Raw genomic sequence first — 19,118 nt, 5'->3', positions numbered from 1 at the left:
TATATAACTGTGACACTAAAGGTTTACCATTTGAATTTATGTTAAAAGCTGAGATAGCTGTTTTACACTCAAATTAAAAGAATAAAAAAAGTGAAAGAATTAGCAACAGTGTTTTCAAAATATGCACAAAAATACTGTTGCCCATGTGCAATCATGGGAAATGTGCTTATTTAAATAGAAATAGTCCTCCTAAGACAAACAATCATATGTCATTACTTCTCTAAAAGCTATAGCTTTCCAATGTTTTATCTTTTTTAGCTTCTGTGCCACCTCCAGTTTATTATACTAAGGAATAGGTTCCTCTCATCAAGTCTCAAAGAAGCTATTCAATACTGTAAATAACTGTAATTTAATCTGTCAGTACTTTTTGTGTTAAATGATAAGCCTGAGTCTGCCATTGTTATTCCACACAAGTAAATGAAAGACTGAACAGGATTTTCGGCTTCCTCTCAAACAGCTCACAGTTTACAAGATAACAAAAACAAATTAGGCCTCAATGTTTTGCATTTGTTTTAATGAATTAGGAATTACATTTTAGTGGTAAAATTAATTTTCATCTTATTCGAGAACACCCCAATGATGCTGGAAACATCAGCAATAACCAAACCAAAACACAGTTAAAGACCAAACGAAAACAACAACAACAAAAAGCGTTGAACAATCTGCTGATTATACTAGATGCTGTCAAGACACAAAATTACTTCCTGGATAAAACCTTGTCTTTGTGCCTCTGAGTCTGTTGTCATTGCTGGTGTTTCATCTTACTAGGTAATCGATTGCATTTAGGTCTTAATTTCCCATTTGACAACAAGGTAGAAAACAATCAGGGGCCTGTTGCTGGTTGCTTTAAGTAAAGCGTGATTATGTGACCAGAATTGAACACAAATCCACAGCAACGCATAGCCTCATCTTGGCCAGGCTCACTCTACACAGTTGAAAGCTCGGGTGGGTCATACTACTACACTAATACTGTGCTCTTGACATATACCTAGGCCAAAAAGTACTCTTTTGAAGGAAACTCAATTTTACAGTCTTTGGTCTTGTATTATTCATTCATTAATGGTTCGACTACATCATAATTATCACTGAGCCTTGCTTTTCACACTTTGCTATAGTAACAAGTAGACATGCATTCAACATGAGTGGTTCATAGTTAGGTCCATAAATTTTGGTCAGCGACACAATTGTTTAAATTTGTACGGAAGTGGGTTAGGACCAGTGGAGAAAAAATGTGGGCGTCGTTTTTTTTGCCCCAGAATTCTGAGAAAAAGTCAGAATTCTGACTTTTTTTTTGTAATTTTGTCTCTGTACACCACCACAAAATCAAGATGTGATTGAAGTGCTTTTAGTGGTAATTCAAGGGGGTTAAAAAAAAAGCATTGCATAAACTGTTTCAGAATTACGGCTATTTTTTGGATGAACTGACAATTTTAATGGTAAATGGGTTTACTAGTCCCTAAGGACTCCAAAGTGCTTTACACATCCAGTCATCACACATTCACACACTGGTGATGGCAAGCTACATTGTAGCCACAGCCACCCTGAGGCGCACTGACAGAGGCGAGGCTGCCGGACACTGGCGCCACCGGGCCCTCTGACCACCACCAGTAGGCAACGGGTGAAGTGTCTTGCCCAAGGACACAACGACCGAGACTGTCCAAGCCGGGGCTCGAACTGGCAACTTTCCGATTACAAGGCGAACTCCCAACTCTTGAGCCACGATCGAATTAGAAGGATTGTTTTTAAGACTTGGATGAAAATCATTTTAATTCAATTCAGTTCCTTAGATTCAATTTTATTTATATTGCGCCAAATAACAGCAACAGTTGCCTCAAGTAGCTGTAGTCAGTCAGTGAACCCATGGACAGCACCAAATGCTGTTTCCAATCTTGAGATGAACTGCCAGGTCTTGACTGCAGCTACCTTCGGTTGCTGCTTGATTCAGTATTCAGTTTTATCTTCAGTTTTTAAAAACCTCACTGTTTGGTGAGATCTGGTGACTGACATGGGCATTTAAGAATATCTCATTTCTTTGCCTTGAAAAGCTCTTTGGTTACTTTTGCAGTATGTTTTGGGCCATTCTCCAATTAGTTTTGCAGGATTTCGCTGAACCTGGGCAGAGATAGTATAACTCTGTACAAGTCATAGTTCATCCTGCTACTTCTGATGGCAGTCATATCATCACTAAACACTATGACAAGGTCCCACTACCAGCTGTACATGTCAATACCAATTCATAACCAGTGATTTCCATCTTCTTTCTCTCTGTATTTACATTCATGAAGGCATCTGTGGATTGTTTTAGATTGTTTTATATACGGTATCTATCTAGATGCTGTAAAGTTGTTTTTCTTAACCATAAAAAGAATTTTGTGCCTTTAGCTATCTTCTGTAGTCTTTCAGGCGTTTTGATGTCTCTACACTTGCCAGAGCATTCTTCTTTTTTTAAAACTATGTACCAGATTGTTAATTTGGCCACTCCTTAAGTTTTTCCGATCTTTCTGGTAGTTTTATTTTTTGTTTTTCAGCCTAGTGCTGGACTCCTACCAAAATCAGGTTCAACACTTCAAACGAACGTCAGACTTTTTATCTGCTTAATTTTCATGAAATACTGAGAGGACACGCCTCATCTGGCCATGAATGCTTGTCAGGCAAATATCCAATTACTTTTGCACCTCTGAAATTGGAGGACTAAGTAAGTAAGTAAGTAAGTAAGTAAAAATGGCTGTAATTTCTAATTAGACATTTTTGATTATCCCCTTTTTCTACACTTCAAGCACATATTGTTGGATTTAAAAGTTGTGTTCCCCAGTTGGGCTGTTGATTGGCTCTTTGGGGGTAGAGGCAACTTCCCATTATCCATAGATGGCTATTTAGTGTTTAGGAAAGACTAAATCATTTTAACCAGAAACATATTTAACATTAATTTCTATTACATAATATCATGACAGATACTTTGTTAAATGCACAATGACTGTATCATTGACCAACACTGTTTGTTGTCTCCACTTAAAAACAAGCAGTGTGTAGTAATCAACTCTGAGTGTGCCTGCCTGAGATCTCCAAGTAGAGAATTCCACAGATGAGGGACTCAGTTAACAAATTCCTAAGTTTAGGGCCAAGTAGAGAATCGTGAATCATAAAAAAAGTTAAAAGATTGCTGATGTGGACAGAAGCCCCATCATTTAAGGCTTTAAAAATCAAGCAGTAATATCGTAAAACCATTTCTAGCATTCCCAGATTTCGACTGAAGGACAGCGACAATTCGTATATCGGGGCTGATTCTTTCAGTACATGTTACAAGGCTGACAGCAGTGTTTCAGACCAACTGCAGTCTTTGGATATTTCACCTACTGATCTAAAAGTAAAGTGCTCTGAACTGGTCGATACTGCAAGAGATAGAAAAGCATCATCCATGCTATTAAGTCATTAGTGAATATGTAAGACATGATCTTTCTTAACTGTCTCTGGTAAAGCAAAGTAGAGGGTCCACCACTTTGGCCACCTGAGCATCAACCGACAGTACCGAGTAAAAAATTATTACTAGATTCCCTCTTTCATAAGTAAACCAGACTGGATCAGTAATGCTGGTATTTATTACCTCAAACTTTGAGTAATTTGGCTGCAGGAAACATTTGGACATTCATCTGATTTTGAATAGGAAATTAGTGCTGTGCCCAAATTGGACTAGAGGTTTCACATTTTTACTCGGTGTACTTCTTATACCATCAAATATCACTTCAAATCAAATCAAATCACTTTTTATTGTCACATCACATGTGCAGGCACACTGGCACAGCACATGCGAGTGAAATTCTTGTGTGCGAGCCCCACAAGCAACAGAGATGTGCAAACACAACAACACAAACGAGCAAAATACAAGAATGGCCAACCTGAAACTAATAAATATATGTACAATATATAATAGTGTATGCATTTCTGGATGTGTATACTAAATATTTTCCTACGTGTGTGTGTGTGTGTGTGTGTGTGTGTGTGTGTGTGTATACACATTTTTACAAATTAAATAGTAAAAAAATAAAATAAAATAATAATAATAATAATAATAATAAAATATATAAAATATACAGAGTTGAATATGTGCAAAACAAGTGGCATTTATATACAGTGTGGAGTGCAGGTTTCATAAAGTAATTTAAGTGATTCATTTGCCATCACAAGTCCTCTTTGGAAACTTCCAAGTAAATGTCAAGAATCCTCTTGAAGTAATACAAAACTGAGTTGTCATGGAGATGGTTAACTTCATCCCGTAAAGACAGCCATGAGAGGTCGTTGAAAGTTTTGGAAATATAATACAAGTGGGAATCATGTACATGACTTTACAGTCAAGCTGTTGCTTTAAGGTCAACGAGGAAGGTTCTTCCTTGTCGTTCTTGGAAATGGCTCCATGTTCCCTCTTGTTATGAATCCTTTACGTCTGCTTACAGTTCTGCTTCATTCAAAGCATTTTGTATTTTGAAAGGTTTTCACTATCTCGTAATGTGTGGACCACTGAGATCTACTGAGACTTAAACTGTAGGATTGAAACTTTAAAAAAATGTTTTACCTAGCTTCAACTGTTGGTTGCATTTCAATAAATTCCAGTTCTCCACGTTCAAATTTCTATGTAGACTGTAACTGACAAGTCAAACATATACAATAATCCTGCCAAAGTTATTGTTTACCTTTGTGTTCTTTATTAGAACAAATGGGAAAAAGTGACTTCATCACAATATTCTTTTAATGTTTGAAATAGAAAAAAAAACCAATCACATACAGTGGGGCAAAAAAGTATTTAGTCAGCCACCGATTGTGCAAGTTCCCCCACTTAAAATGATGACAGAGGTCAGTAATTTGCACCAGAGGTACACTTCAACTGTGAGAGACAGAATGTGAAAAAAAAAATCCATGAATCCACATGGTAGGATTTGTAAAGAATTTATTCGTAAATTAGGGTGGAAAATAAGTATTTGGTCACCTCAAACAAGGAAAATCTCTGGCTCTCACAGACCTGTAATGTCTTCTGTAAGAAGCTTTTCTGTCCCCCACTCGTTACCTGTATGAATGGCACCTGTTTGAACTCATCATCTGTATAAAAGACACCTGTCCACAGCCTCAAACAGTCAGACTCCAAACTCCGCCATGGCCAAGACCAAAGAACTTTCGAAGGACACCAGGAAAAGTATTGTAGACCTGCACCAGACTGGGAAGAGTGAATCTACAATAGGCAAGCAGCTTGGTGTGAAAAAATCAACTGTGGGAGCAATCATCAGAAAATGGAAGACATACAAGACCACTGATAATCTCCCTCGATCTGGGGCTCCACGCAAGATCTCATCCCGTGGGGTCAAAATGATCATGAGAACGGTGAGCAAAGATCCCAGAACCACACGGGGGGACCTGGTGAATGACCTGCAGAGAGCTGGGACCAAAGTAACAAAGGTCACCATCAGTAACACACTACAACGGCAGGGAATCAAATCCCGCAGTGCCAGACGTGTTCCGCTGCTGAAGCCAGTGCATGTCCAGGCCCGTCTGAAGTTTGCCAGAGAGCACATGGATGATACAGCAGAGGATTGGGAGAATGTCATGTGGTCAGATGAAACCAAAGTAGAACTTTTTGGTATAAACTCAACTCGTCCTGTTTGGAGGAAGAAGAATACTGAGTCGCATCCCAAGAACACCATACCTACTGTGAAGCATGGGGGTGGAAACATCATGCTATGGGGCTGTTTTTCTGCCAAGGGGACAGGACGACTGATCCGTGTTAAGGACAGAATGAATGGGGCCATGTATGGTGAGATTTTGAGCCAAAACCTCCTTCCATCAGTGAGAACTTTGAAGATGAAACGAGGCTGGGTCTTCCAACATGACAATGATCCAAAACACACCGCCCGGGCAACAAAGGAGTGGCTCCGTAAGAAGCATTTGAAAGTCCTGGAGTGGCCTAGCCAGTCTCCAGACCTCAACCCCATAAAAAATCTGTGGCGGGAGTTGAAAGTCCGTGTTGCTCGGCGACAGCCCCAAAACATCACTGCTCTCGAGAAGATCTGCATGGAGGAATGGGCCAAAATACCAGCGACTGTGTGTGCAAACCTGGTAAAGACCTATAGTAAACGTTTGACCTCTGTTATTGCCAACAAAGGTTATGTTACAAAGTATTGAGTTGTATTTTTGTTATTGACCAAATACTTATTTTCCACCCTGATTTATGAATAAATTCTTTACAAATCCTACCATGTGGATTCATGGATTTTTTTTTCACATTCTGTCTCTCACAGTTGAAGTGTACCTCTGGTGCAAATTACTGACCTCTGTCATCATTTTAGGTGGGGGAACTTGCACAATCGGTGGCTGACTAAATACTTTTTTGCCCCACTGTAGCAGTGGAACAATGGAAGATAGTCTCTAATGTTTTGCAGTACCTGTAACAGGAGTTAAAGATTTTAAACGGTCAAAACTCTTGCAGTATAAAAAACTGTCAAATCTGAACATTTAATCAGTACCAAACTCTTCCCACACCACACTGCCTAACCAAGACTAACTAAGCTCAATAAGACTCCTTCTTCAGCTTGACAGCTTCCTTCACCTCTGGTGTCCAACATCTGGTTTTGGGAACTACTTTGTGGCTGCAGCTCCTTGCAGCAACTTCACCAATGCAGGTGTTGAGCATTGTCCACTTCGACTCAATGTCCTTAGCTTCCCTCAGAATGCAATCAAAGCTCTGCAAGAGGCGGGAATTGATTATTGTGGAGAATGGGGCCTCTACCAGATGCTCCCAGCTCACCCTGACAATATGTTGGAACCAGGTCCGTCCCCTGGTGGTGACCTAACTCAACCTCAGTTGGTGATCAGTTGACAGCTCAGCCCTTTTCTTTACCCCAGTGTCCAAGACATGGACAAAAATCATTGCCTGTAACCTAGGGTGTTCTTGTGGCATGTGCACAACACCCTTATTGTCAAATATGGTGTTCTCTATTGCACAATAACAGAACACCACTAAGGGTCAACAGAAGGACAGAGCCACATAGCTTCTTCGAGTAACCTGCAACAATTCTGCAAAGAAGAGCGGAGCAAACTTCCTTCGCACCATTGTGAAAGACTCATTGCTAGTTATCACAAAAGCTTTTTTGCAGTTCTTGCTGCCAAGAGTGATGCAACCAGCTATTAGGTTCAAAGAGCAATTACTGTTACACAAAGGGCCAGGTAAATTTGGATTGCGTTTTTTTCACCTTAATAAATGAAATCATCTTTAAAAAAAACAACAACTGCATTCTCTATTTACCCTGGTTATCGCTGTCTAATTTTAAAATCTGTTTGATGATGCACGATGATGTATGTAACATGAAACATGTAAGTGTGACAAATCTGCAAAAATCTAAGAAATTAGGCAGGGGAAAATGCTTCTTCATCTACCTGAATCCCAAACCAAACAGGAATCATTTTAACTTGTTTCCAGCTGAATTAAAGGCTCCATCTAAAACCCTGTAATTCTACCAGCTTCATTTTGCTTTGGATCAAGAAACTCCATCACAAAAAGTAAGAAGTACAAAAAAGGATGAAGCACTTATGCCAAAGAAACTGTATTTACTGCAGTGAGTCTTATGTAATATACAGTGCAATGCTAATACAAATTGCAGAGTAAGAAAATAATGTTCATACCCATTTCAACAAATGTTGAATTTTCACCAGAAATGCACTGAATATGGATAATTTGTTGTTATCAATGATGAGTTTAAAGTGAGCTACAGCCAGAGGTGGAGAGGTTCATGCAGAGCACTGAGGATTAATGTGCCCCTGTACGCGAGCTGCCTTAGATTCAGACTGATCTGTAACTATGACATTAAGATTGGTTATCCTTAAGTGATTTGATGGGACCTCGACAGTTACAAAAACCACTCAAAGGTCATTTTGACTGAATAATGTGAATTGGTACCAGAGAGGAACATCATAATATTTACTGCATATTTATGAGCCTTTAAATCTCTTTCACCTTGTGTTAGACAGATGATAAATATCCTGTTCAACATTGCTGTCAAGGCACAGGCAAGTAAGGTGACTGTCATTCAGGTGAGGTGTCTGGATTTTTGCCAGATACAATGGGTATGTGTGATCAATGAGATCACTACCTGCTTCACTGCTTCTTAAATCCAGGCTGAGATCAAAAGCCTCTCAGTGCTCTCCTGTTATTTGAAAGAGCAGTTGCTCTCATGCTAATTAACCCAATGACAAAATGCATCATTGTAAAGGAAAGAATAAGGATGCAGTGAGATAAGGCATGTGTGGCTTAGTGCTCATTTCCCTCCATTCAGCCGGAGCCTAATGATGTCTGGCCATGTCTCTGCTTTGTCTGAGGGGTGAGACGGTTGACTCGGAAGAACCATGTGTCTGACTCCGGGCTAGCTCTGTTTTCAATCAAGGTCAGCTCCCAAATGTTTCCCTGCTAAGTCTCCCATGCATGTGCACATAAACACCACCTTTTCTTCTTAAGTGTTTACACTCTCTCTTGCCTTGACCTCAGGTTTCTGCGAGCGCTGAGTTTATTGAGTTACACCAACCCTGGTTACTTTTCCTTCAACGAAAACAAATCAATTTAAAAAGCTACAGATGTGTTGTAAACTTTGAAAATTGAGAATGACAGAGGAATCACACAGGACAGTGCCCCTAACAGGATTTGGAAACTCATGAGGGAAATTTTGAAGATGGAAACGATAGATTCGTAAACAAGACTGAAACCTAGCTATCCGATGGGGGATACAAAAATTGGGAATCATTTAGAACATTGCTAAAATGCCTTGATGCCAGACCCTTCCTTTCAGAATTCTTTGAGCTGTTAAGAAATCAACGGTAACTCAAGCAACAACACATTCAACCTTGAAGCAGCTGCACCAGCAGAAGAACACACCCAGTTACTACTCCTGTCAGCTAAGCACAGGAAAAAAACAACAATTCACATCATGACAGCTGATCTGAAAATTCTCAATTTTTGCTGCAAAATACAGACGGAAGAGTCAGAATTTGGTGTAAACATGAAAACATTGATCCATCCTGCCTTTTATTAACAGTTCAACCTGGTGAAGGTCATAACGTAATGATGTGGGGGATATTTTCTTGGCACACCTTGGCTGTACAAAAGTTATGGCGGCCACTTCTATCAGGATAGCGCACCATGTTACAAAGCTCAATTTATCTCAAATTGTTTTCTTGAACATGACAATAAGATCACTGTAGCCTTGAACAGACCACCTTTGGGATGCGATGGAATGGGAAATCAACAAAATGGACAAATCTGCAACAACTGTGTGATGCCACGATGTCAACATGGACCAAAATCTCTGAGGAATGTTTTCAGCACATTGAATTTATGCCACAAAGCATTAAGGCAGTATATGATGTAAAATACAAAGTATTCCTGTGTCAAAATATTGAATGTTTCTATTAGTTTATTGCTCTTAAAATCTGCAGCAAAACATGCAATAATACAAACTATGGATTCGAGTCAAAACACAAACAGGTAGCAACAACAGAAATGGGACATTGACCAGAATATTGCAAAAGACAAAACTGTAAAAAAGACCAAAGATTTATTTGTAAACATGAAATTACCAGTGCAACGTAATCAGGGTACAAAGAAATGTTCAAAGGAATGTGAATGTCCTTCAAAGTTAGCTGATACAGAAGCCGTGGGATTTTCTTTAGATTTTTTCCCTCCTTTCCTTAGTCTCTTCTTACGTTTTTCGCCGTCGCTTTCCCAAAACAGGCGATAAAGTGGCATTGTCTTCTGTCGAGTGGGATGTTCGCTTTTGGCCTGGGGTCCTCTCGACATCTCTGTGAATGAGTATTTAGAGACAGCTAGTTAATGTCTTGTGAACAGAAGAGATTAGAACAAGCAGCTTGGAAGGTTGGAGTGTCAGCAGATGTTCTTATCGGTAATGTTTTGACAACGTAAAACTGAAACCAAAAGATTTGGTTATTTATTAATTGAGGAAAAGAATGTGCAAAAGTATTGAGTGTGACCCCCTTGTGAAACTATTCCACCATGTATGACGTCTACCCCCTGGTTAAGGTGACAATGGTCTTGATTTTCCACTTTTTGTACTTAATTGCTTGACTTATTGGCAAAAACCATTTCCTGCCCGATGAGTCTGAAGAGCATCAGGCCCTCAGAAATATTCTTTGTCCGTGCCATGATACACTTTGACAGATCCCCATTCGGTAAATAAAAACGAGACATCCACTCACATCTGTTTGTCATCCCACAAAACACCTCATTTTATTTTAATTTCACCTACAAATTAAGTGCTACTCCGACAAGTTAACAAACCTTTGCCTCTGTCTAACACATAATATTGGGGCCATGGGCTCTTAAATCCCTTCATTTTAATCAAGATTAAATTCTGTGATTTCCCAGTCAGACATGATTACTCGAGCCAAAAAAAAAAAAAAAACCTTCCACAGGAGTTATGATGCACATTGCAAATTAAAAATGGAAGATGAATGCCTATTTGCACTTGCATCTGACTAACCCAAAGTTCATACAGTCAATTAACATCAAAAGCCCCTTTAATATCACCAACTAATGTGGAGAAGACTCTATACGTTCTGACGAGAGCGAGGACGCAAAGCCTCGTACTGCATTCGTACTGATTGTCACGCTGCTGAAAGAAATAAAAAACCCGACTATCTTCGGCAACAGACGGCTTGACAGCCCTCCAGCAAATTTATTACAGTGGCTTAAAAGGTTGCTCGCACACAAGTTCAAAATAACTTTGAAAGGAAGAATGTTGAAAGGAAGAAGGCACGCCTCTGCTAACAAAAAGCTCTCACACTACTGCCCGACGACGATCGGGCAAAATTAAAGTCAAAATGTTCATTTGAGAACGTGGCAGAAAATTATTAATCAAAATATTATATTTATCATGCTTTGCAAAAGCACAAACTGCAACATACAGAAATTAGGTCAGCTGAACATGTGCAACTGAAAACAACTGCACATCATTTAAGTCAACCTCGGTGAAACTGCACAATCGTTAACAAAATCAGTAGCGCTAATCTCGCTGCTGTGCTTTTCCTGCTATTCATATCAAAATATGTTATGTGAAAGAGGTCAATTAAATCTGTCAGAGGAGGAAACTTTGTATAATTTTATCCTCCATATGATTACATTTAGGGAAGTGGAGGGATAAGATTAGGAGTCAAATTCTCTCCTCCTTTCCTAAACAATAACAAGAACATGAGTTTTTGAGAGCCCTGGCATTTAATTTATAGTTTGAGCTTTACAGGGTTAAATAAGATGGGTAAATGAAATGCACTCTTCTTACTCTTAAAATATAATCATCTTGTAAGCAAACATTTAAAGGTTTACAGGAAAGCTATAGTGAGAAAAGAATAGAGGTGAATCTATACACTCACTCACACTCCCATCTTTTATTCTGGGGGAAGTGACGCTGTTGTCTGCAGAAGACGTCAAGAGTAAATACTCAATACTTCTAAATAGGCAGTTTCCCTTTATGGATTACCTTTCGCCACGCCAATGTTTTGCTACCATGTGTCCCCATGTGGGCTCAACAGCTCAGCACGTAGCTTAAAGTTACATCCCCGTTAACGAATCATGCTTAACATTAACAGACAACGATGTGTAATCTCCTACACAACAAGTGTGCAGATAACATGGCTTAGAAACCAAAAGGGAGCCCTGATGCCACCAGTGTCTCATGTGGAGAATCACTTAAAGTTTCACCTATAGATATAATTCAACATTCATAGACAAGACAAGGCTTTTAATCATAACTGCATAAAAAGGAAAAAACAATATTCCCGCATTGGAATTAGGGTCACAAGGCCACATGGACATTGTAAAAGAGTAAGGAGGCGTCTTCTAGGTGTTGTGGATTATCGGTAAGCACAGTAGGAAGCCGATCACTTTTCTACTGGTCCACACTTTGCTCAGTATTTTTCCAGAGTCTGACAAAAACTAGAGGATGGATATAAATCGATGCTCGATGGAAGAACATTTCCTGTCACTCTTGTTTCAAAAACACTCGACTTCAGTATAGAATAGTGCCTTATGATTACATTCAGTCAAGTGTTATGTGGAACGAAAAGATTAGGAGTGAAAACTGGGAGGTTTGAGCCCAACTTCAGGGTCAAAAACACAGATAAAGAGGGGAGCCTAGACAAGGAACAAAAACAAAGCTGAGAATAAGCTTAGAAAATGTTTGTGCTATCACCTTTGTGACAGTAGAGCTGTGAATGCATTAAATACATTAAAACTGCATTTTCTAATTGTATTTTATTTATTTATTTATTTTACTTAAGCAGCACAAAACACATGCATGGAGAGGAAGGAAAGATGCAAAACTCTGTGGTCGAAACACCACCACCACCCTGGAATGATTCAGTGTCCTAGTGCATGGTTTGCAAGTGAATGAGCTCCGACTCAAGTGTTGTTATTTATGTGAGTCTTTTGGGGGTTAAATGCTGCATGTGGTGTTCTTTTCAGGCTGAATCTCACTTGACAGAGATGACAGAAACAAGCCCGAAAAAGTAAGAATGAGGGAAAAAAAGAAAAGAAAAATCTGGAAATTGTAATGTGGAAATCTGTATAATAAAGTACGATAAAAAATAGATTCATTTAATACAAAGGGGTCAGCACAAAAAGCAGACTTCAGGTATCCCAAAATAAATAAATAAATAGATTTAAGTGGAAAATAGAAAAAATATCTGCCTTTTAGACTGATAATACTGAGATGAACTGACTAGAATCCAATAGTTTATTTCGAACATGTAAATATATTTGGATAACAAGAGAAAAGAAAACCTTAAAACATCACGTTTTCATGAATATCTCTATGTCTACACATTGAACTTCATCCTTTTCGACCATAAACAAAATGTTTCTGTTCCTACCCAGTTTTTTTAAATGCCATTATTTACAAACCAAAATTCAGAATGCGAGCAGAAAGAGAGTATGAAGAAGGATTGGAAGGGCTCACAATTAAAGCATACCACAACATCTGTCAAACATGGTGGAGGCAGTGTTACGGCGTGGGCATATATGGATGCCAATGGATTCAGGTCACCAGTGTTTACTGATTATGTGCAAGTTGGTAGAAATACCAGGACTGATTTGCATGGAGCTATTATTTCTGATAAATACTGATTCACAGTATAGATGATGACCGAAAGCTACCCTAGAGATTCTTTAGACAGAAATGTAATTTTTTGTAATGTAATATTTTTTATGGCCCCATTAGCCTCAACCCAAGCGAGCATGCTTTCTGCATGACACCCACAATCAAGCATCAACTAACGGTTCACTGCAGGAAAAGTCTGACAAAGCATCTCAAGGAAGGAAACTTCAGGCAGTCACTGACAGCAAAGAATTTATATTCATGTAATAAAATTATTTGTCAATTACTCATGAGCCAGTGAAAGCGGAGCGGCCATGTAAAAATGCCTATAAATCCTTTATGCGCAAGTTTGCCAAAACCTCTGGATTAGAGCTAAGTCTTCACTTCAGTTGCATCTTGATTGCATCATTTCTAATCCGTTGTGGTAGGGCAGAGCGGCCAAACTGAGTCAGATCAAAATATTTGGACCTGACTGTATGGTCTTGATTTACTTCAGGATATAACAGCTGACAGCACCATATTTTTTAAAATAAATTACAGTAAGTTCTACCTTTCTGTCTCCTGCTATACTAGAACTGGCTAAAAAACAAACAAACAAAAAAAAAACAGCTAGTAGGGGCCTTCAGAGGTATCAAGTGGAACAAAAGTTGTGCCACTGAGTGTTACATGGAACTGGAACGTTATACTGCAATAACGTGCTTTTGTGGAACACCATCTTGAAGTTGCCCTATGGCACGGGCCCCATCCTGAGGGTGGCATGCTTGGAGCAGACACCAGGTGTAAATCAGTCACCTGACTGTCAGCACCAGAAGCTCAAAACAAGCGTCAATAGCGGAATAAGCCGTTTTCCATTGGCACAACCCATAAACTCTACTGTATATATATGCATGGGTGCGTTTGTTTGTGTGTGTGCGCGCTTCTGCATGTACAACACGAACACAAAAACATCAACAGTATGCTAACATACAACATTACTTGTAATATAAAGCAAAACAAAAAAAGAAACAGATGGATGAACAATATCAAATTTAGGCAACAGCAACAACAAAGTAATCACTTACTTTCTGGCAGGTTCTGGACCAAAGATGTCAGAAATAGAACTGTAGGGGAGGAAACAAAGAAAGGGCAATAAATTAACTGTGGCTACATGCACACTAACACAAGAAGCCATAGCAACAGTAACAAGTGTCCACACAACTAGTATTAAAATTACAAAACGTAACGTAGGTGAAGCTGATTTTCACGTTTTACTTTTCACGTCTGATAAGATTCAATCTTGATGAGATTGAGAAACACTGACACAAACATCCAAAGAGTCTGTCCCGACAAACAAAATCCTGCAGCTTTTAAACTAAAACTAAATGAGAAACACTTAAACTGTTTACATTTGGGAAATCTCTAATGGAGTACTGTAAATGTTGAACATAAACATAGTAAAAACATACAAGTGTGATATACCGTGATTCGGGATACTTGCTGTTTCAATAATAAACACATTTAATGACTTGCCTTGTATCTGTGTTAACTTGCCTGCAGGAGAAATGTGAGATTACAATAAAACCTCATATTTCAGATTCACTGTGTGTTTTACTGTACCTGCAAGATCCATCACAGGCAAAGATCAATAAAATGTGAAAAAGACCCAGGATGTTACTTCATAACAAAAATCGACCCTCAGTTTCCGGCTTGATTTGAAACTAGACGGTATTGCACAAAGCTGAGGCAAACACTTCATAAATCTGAATATAGATACAAAAAGAAATTCACTCTTTTTTTGGGCTGTTGTCAGAATATAAAATCTAAAAGTCTGCAATTATGTGCTGCTGTTCCTCTCGCACACACAACAGGCTGCTGTGCTGTATCGGTGGGGTGCATAAACTATAAACTGATCTAATTTCTGCCACATTCATGCTCTGTGGGCGCTGAAAATAAAGAACAATTCCATACCCCTGATAACAATATCAGTATTATATTGTTAATTGAATGCATTGTGGATGTTTCGCTGCCTTTTTCTCTCTCTGCCGTATTAACCGATTTGGACGTTCAACACCTCCGGCACAAAAAGCTTTTTGTTCACGCCGTGATTTATTCTTCTACTGTTCTCGCTGTAAACCAACAATAAGCTATCGATGTGCATCAGACTTCGCCGTGTATTTTAGTTTCTGTGTGACATTTTGAGTTTTGTGAGGCGCTGGACTTTGATTTCATTTGCATTTGCAAGTCACATCTTGTTGTGATTTTAAGAAGTAGAAACAGGGAGGAAGATCTGTGAAAAGCATTATTCCACTCATGTGTTTGATGGCTTAGAAAAAGAAAATAAATTGTCCAAAGTGATTAGTTGCACCTTTTCAGTCTAGAAAGCCAAGTGTGAATATTAAGAACAGAATGTGACTGGAAAAAACATTATCTTCCCCCTTTTAAAATAAAATAAAAAATCAAGACGGTCTAAAAACAAAATGTGTCAGCTCATGTTAGCTCAGCAGTCACTAACGGTGACATGATTGATTACCCTTAAAAAAATGATAAATTACTTGTGATGCGGACTAAAATACAAAAATTTAAATGGATAAAAAACACAACTCTAGTAGAGACTACATTACATTTTACCATGAAATTTACACATTACACCCCTTAGAAATGTGGCACACCAACTCCCTGATAAGCAATTTTAACTTGAATAAAATGTGAAATGGTGTCAGAGCTGAGAACGCATGAGTCAAAAAGGAGGAAATTAAAGTTTTATCAAAAGAAACTGCAAAAAATATGCATTGAAAAGCACAATCTAACCTAAGACTGGGCTTTTCTCTCCCTGAGGGCGAACAGGTCTTAAAGCAACTTTCTCTCTCCACTTATATTAAATATTCTTGGAGAGCTCCTTTGGTTTCCCCAAGCTGTTGATCCTTAAAGGCACGGATCATTCCTAACACCATTAAATACCTCACAACTCTTTTGGATAGTTATTGCTACTGTTCAAATCTCCTGTAAGCATGGGCCGGCCAATTAAAGTCAGGGTGGACTTAAAAGGAGAGGAACTAAAAGTGCTTGTTTCAGATGGTGGATGAACTCCAGCATAAGCTAAAAAACAAAACAAAAACAAAAACATGCAAAGCCACTCTGAGAAACCAACAATACAAATACTGAGCTGACAAAAGGTATTATTTAAGTGTGTAAACCCACAAAAAACCAAACCAAAAAAGTGCTTCTCAAGATGTGCTAGTGGCAGGCACTGCCATTTACCAGCAGGTCCCTGTTGGCAAGCTGGTGCGTGCGAAGCATTGAGCATATCTCAACATTACTGACCAACTTCCAGATGAGGTTTGGAGCTCGAAACAGTGGGGTGCTTTACAAAAGAAAATGAAGTGGAAATTGGTCCAGAGCTGGTCCCATACTATCATTTACTGGCTACTTGGCCTGTGTTTATTGCACGTAACTTTTCATGGCTGGGCACAGAAACTAAAGTCAGCCTTGTGTGAAAGCCACACTTCACAAGCGGAGCCTTAAAGGTACGTCCCGCTTATATAAAAATATGACAACCATTTCATCTTTAACTCACAGCACCTCAGCTGTCTGCGGTGTGCTAGGAATAGCCATTTTTCTAGTTAGCAGGTGATCTCTGAGGATAGAGACACGAGTGCTGCACTGGCTTCTTTCCCATTATCAATGTACACCTAACTGTTTTTAATTGAAGGGAACCTAATTGTTCCCTTCAATATACATATTTAACCAAAGGCTGTACTTATTCATCTGTAGGTAATGTTATTTTACAGAAACTACACGTTATTTGTTGTTTAGTTAAAGTGGAAATCTTGCATTTTTATCCTTTATTTTATTTCTCAAAGCTTCAGTCTACCTCTCATCATTAGCGACGTGTCCCACATAGTAGCACATGAATCTGGATTTGTATTGTTGGAAATCTCTCTCTCACTTTATGTGTCAAATGAACAAAAAAAGGCTGAAAGGGATTATGAATTTAAAGTAACGGCCCAACTTTAAAAAGGCACTTTTGTCTGATTTAGGCGGCACTCTGCTGACAGCACACACAAGAGGCTATCAACATCATTTATAACTGTGCGGCAAAGGACCTTGTCTCTTTCCCGAGTCTCACAGCACGGGGCTTTATTTAGCGACAGCCAGTTATCTTTCCTCTTTGCAATTATATTCAAAGCTATAATTGAATCCAGACTGAACACCTGCGTGACTCCACACCGATGCTTTTGCCTACTTGATTGGAGAGAGGGGGAATCTAATTACCTGAAAAACAGCTAATTATCAGTTTTATAGAGAAGTTAGGAACTTGTCAGTAAATCTGGACTATCTGAATGCAAAAGTCACAAAAAGAAAATTGACTGTTAATGTTAACCAGTGCGTTTTATGTTCTAATTAAACATTACAATCAGCTTAGAAGCCCCCAAAAGAATGTGTTATTTGACATATACAAAACAAATGCCTTTAGGATTTTTAAGAAAATAATCCAACAACAGATTTAATGTGAACGCAGTAAGAGCAACATGAAAAGAAATGCTGCAATGTTTCTGGAAATATGGTACTAATGACTTCTTTAAAAAATAAAGAAAAAATCATGGCTTGTAGAACTTATTGGAGGAAGCGCGATAGTTTTTCAAAAAGAAATTTGAAATGTAAAGAGAATGAAGTGAAACTCCATGGATGGGGTGTGTATACTGTCATTTTTAGATCAGATTCTTTACTGATTTATTTATGTATTCCTGGAGCCGGTCTGATTCCCATCGCTGCTTCCTCTGTGTGTGTTGAAATCCAGGCTTCTCAGGCCTGTGGTTTGATAGCAGATCCACAGACATGTAAGCAGATACGAGCCTCTCTTCATAACAGATGAATATTTCCACTAAGAGGGTGAACATGATAGCAAAGCGAGATGACAGGATCCAGTCTGGAGTGCTCAGGCAGTGCTTTAAAAGAGAGAATCAGTATTATATTTGCATTTGTTTCATTGCGGCTCAGTGCTCGGATCTACTTGTTTTGCTGCTCTCGGTTTCATCTTAGTTGTGTCTCCTCTGCCCAGCGGAGCAGACCCAAGAGCAGAGGAGACACACACGGAAACATAAAGCAGAGAAGAGAGGAAAAACATCTTTATAGAGTCTTGTCACAAGCGGGGGCTCAACATTAGCTGTCATGTGTGCTTGGGGCGATTGTGGCTCAAGAGTTGGGAGTTCGCTTTGTAATTGGAAGGTTGCCGGTTCGAGCCCCGGCTTGGACAGTCTCGGTCGTTGTGTCCTTGGGCAAGACACTTCACCCGTTGCCTACTGGTGGTGGTCAGAGGGCCCGGTGGCGCCAGTGTCCGGCAGCCTCGCCTCTGTCAGTGCGCCCCAGGGTGGCTGTGACTACAATGTAGCTTGCCATCACCAGTGTGTGAATGTGTGCATGAATGGGTGGATGACTGGATATGTAAAGCGCTTTGGGGTCCTTAGGGACTAGTAAAGCGCTATATAAATACAGGCCATTACCATTTACCAACTGATGCTTCTGGATTATTTGCTGGCACTTGTGTGCACGCGCTGTCTGGTTATAAATGAAACCCTAAGAGACTGAGGTGTGTCTGATGCACCTGTTTATTTTGGGTTGAGATGCTGGTGTCCAGTGCAGCACTCAGTGGTTCTAAATATTGTTTGTATTTTTTGTTTTGTTTTACCTGCTGACGGACACGTCGCTATAGGTGGGGCTGGACGGCACCTCGATTACTCCTCCTGATTCCTCGTCTTCAGCTTCATGTTCAACCTTCACTTCTGTGCAGCTTTTTATTTGTGCACCTTGATCTGAAAGAGGCAAACCGTAAATGCTGTACGACGTCATGCTACAGATCCAGGAGGAAATGACGGGTCAAAGGTTTCTACGTAAAATGAATCTCTTTCCCTCCTCACTGATGTGATAAGTAATGTGAAAACAGAGTGGCATGACATATGCTAAATGTTGAATTAACATTTCTGGATTGCAACACCAATTTTTAGAGAG

The 19,118-nt window shown here is 39.3% G+C and overlaps 1 protein-coding gene across 5 annotated transcripts in view; it reads right to left on the bottom strand.

Moving 5' to 3' along the window:
* rad18 (RAD18 E3 ubiquitin protein ligase) overlaps positions 1–19,118 on the bottom strand; it is a 44,561-nt gene that overhangs the window by 5,987 nt on the left and 19,456 nt on the right. For 2 of the 5 annotated variants that reach the window (XM_026167967.2, XM_080301879.1), the window contains exons 11-13: positions 18,799–18,922; positions 14,195–14,233; positions 9,426–9,828 (exon numbers count right to left, since the gene is read on the bottom strand). In XM_026167967.2, coding sequence (XP_026023752.2) covers positions 9,729–9,828; positions 14,195–14,233; positions 18,799–18,922 — 263 coding nt within the window. In that variant the 3' untranslated portion in view covers positions 9,426–9,728. Of the gene's footprint in view, positions 1–9,425; positions 9,829–14,194; positions 14,234–16,843; positions 18,059–18,798; positions 18,923–19,118 lie in introns of those variants that run through there. The other 3 variants (XM_080301877.1, XM_080301880.1, XM_026167968.2) reach the window with 3 other exon arrangements.

The sequence above is a fragment of the Astatotilapia calliptera genome, chromosome 5, assembly GCF_964374335.1.
Source record: "Astatotilapia calliptera chromosome 5, fAstCal68.1, whole genome shotgun sequence".
Lineage (NCBI taxonomy): Eukaryota > Metazoa > Chordata > Actinopteri > Cichliformes > Cichlidae > Astatotilapia > Astatotilapia calliptera.
The sequence above is the reverse complement of the archived record's forward strand: the minus strand, read 5'-3'. Positions and strand labels throughout refer to the sequence as shown.